This window comes from Penaeus monodon, chromosome 25 (genome assembly GCF_015228065.2).
Source record: "Penaeus monodon isolate SGIC_2016 chromosome 25, NSTDA_Pmon_1, whole genome shotgun sequence".
Lineage (NCBI taxonomy): Eukaryota > Metazoa > Arthropoda > Malacostraca > Decapoda > Penaeidae > Penaeus > Penaeus monodon.
In genome coordinates, this window is record NC_051410.1 from 39,637,099 (window position 1) to 39,638,083 (window position 985).

At 35.8% G+C, this 985-nt stretch overlaps 1 protein-coding gene across 1 annotated transcript in view; it reads right to left on the bottom strand.

The window, feature by feature from the left end:
- The window catches only part of LOC119589252 (DCC-interacting protein 13-alpha-like), a gene marked incomplete in the record, with an annotated part of 61,984 nt that overhangs the window by 14,716 nt on the left and 46,283 nt on the right, over nucleotides 1–985 (bottom strand). Inside the window, 2 exon segments of the mRNA XM_037937867.1 lie at nucleotides 60–245; nucleotides 464–628. Of these exon segments, the coding sequence (XP_037793795.1) occupies nucleotides 60–245; nucleotides 464–628 (351 nt within the window).

The window sequence follows — 985 nt, forward strand, 5'->3', positions numbered from 1 at the left end:
GGCACCAACAATAATAAACATCATAAAAAGTATCATTTATCTTTTCTCTGAACACCTACTTTTTACTAGTAGCAACCTGGAAGACATGGCGCCGATCATCTGTGTCTGTAGCATGAACGAGGGTAGTTAAGTCCACCTCTAAGAGAAGCGACCCGGCTGCGTCGCCCTTCACAACGCTCATAAGGTTTCCTCCCTCCAGGAACACAAACTGCCTCTCCCAGGAGCTCATCACACCCATATACTTTCTGAGGGACATTTGTTAAGATAAGCTAGATAAGGTCGACAGTGTTATGGATACCTGTCTCTAACTCATCTTACAATAACTATTACTAGACGTTATGAAAAATGATGCAAATAAAGAAGAGAAATTCCAAACCCAATCATATTTCATTGAAATACCATTTTCATTAAGATTAGATATGGGTTATGATCTACATTAATTTTTTATAAAATAAAAACTAACCTCTGAACATTGAGATATCCAGCTTTATTGGTGAGGGTTGTATCGGGTGGCAATGAAGCGATGTCTGGAGGTGGTTCCGCATAGTACATCAGCTGTGACTGTGTAATGATGGAGTCTATCAGCTCCAGTGTGTCTTCTCTTTCCTTTGCTTGGTCTTCAATGACACTGAAATGGTGATTATAAGGACTTATATTCATGAATGTAGTTAGAACAATACCATAAGGTCTACTAACAACATCAAATTTCATCTCTGTTAGATTTCTTTTACATGATAATCTCTTCACTGAGGGCTATGTCAGGTATACCGTGTACATATAATGCATATGCATTTTTATTCATTTTAAGTAAGTATCTTTCTCTGAATGAATACAAATCTTTATCAAGAAGTATAATATCAACTGAACATATGATAACTAAGACTTTACTACTGATAAAAAATCAATGAAATTCAATCTCAAACCAACAGGTATAATCACAATATCTTTGTTAAAAACTCTTCAGGGAACTGAATTGTTTACTCAT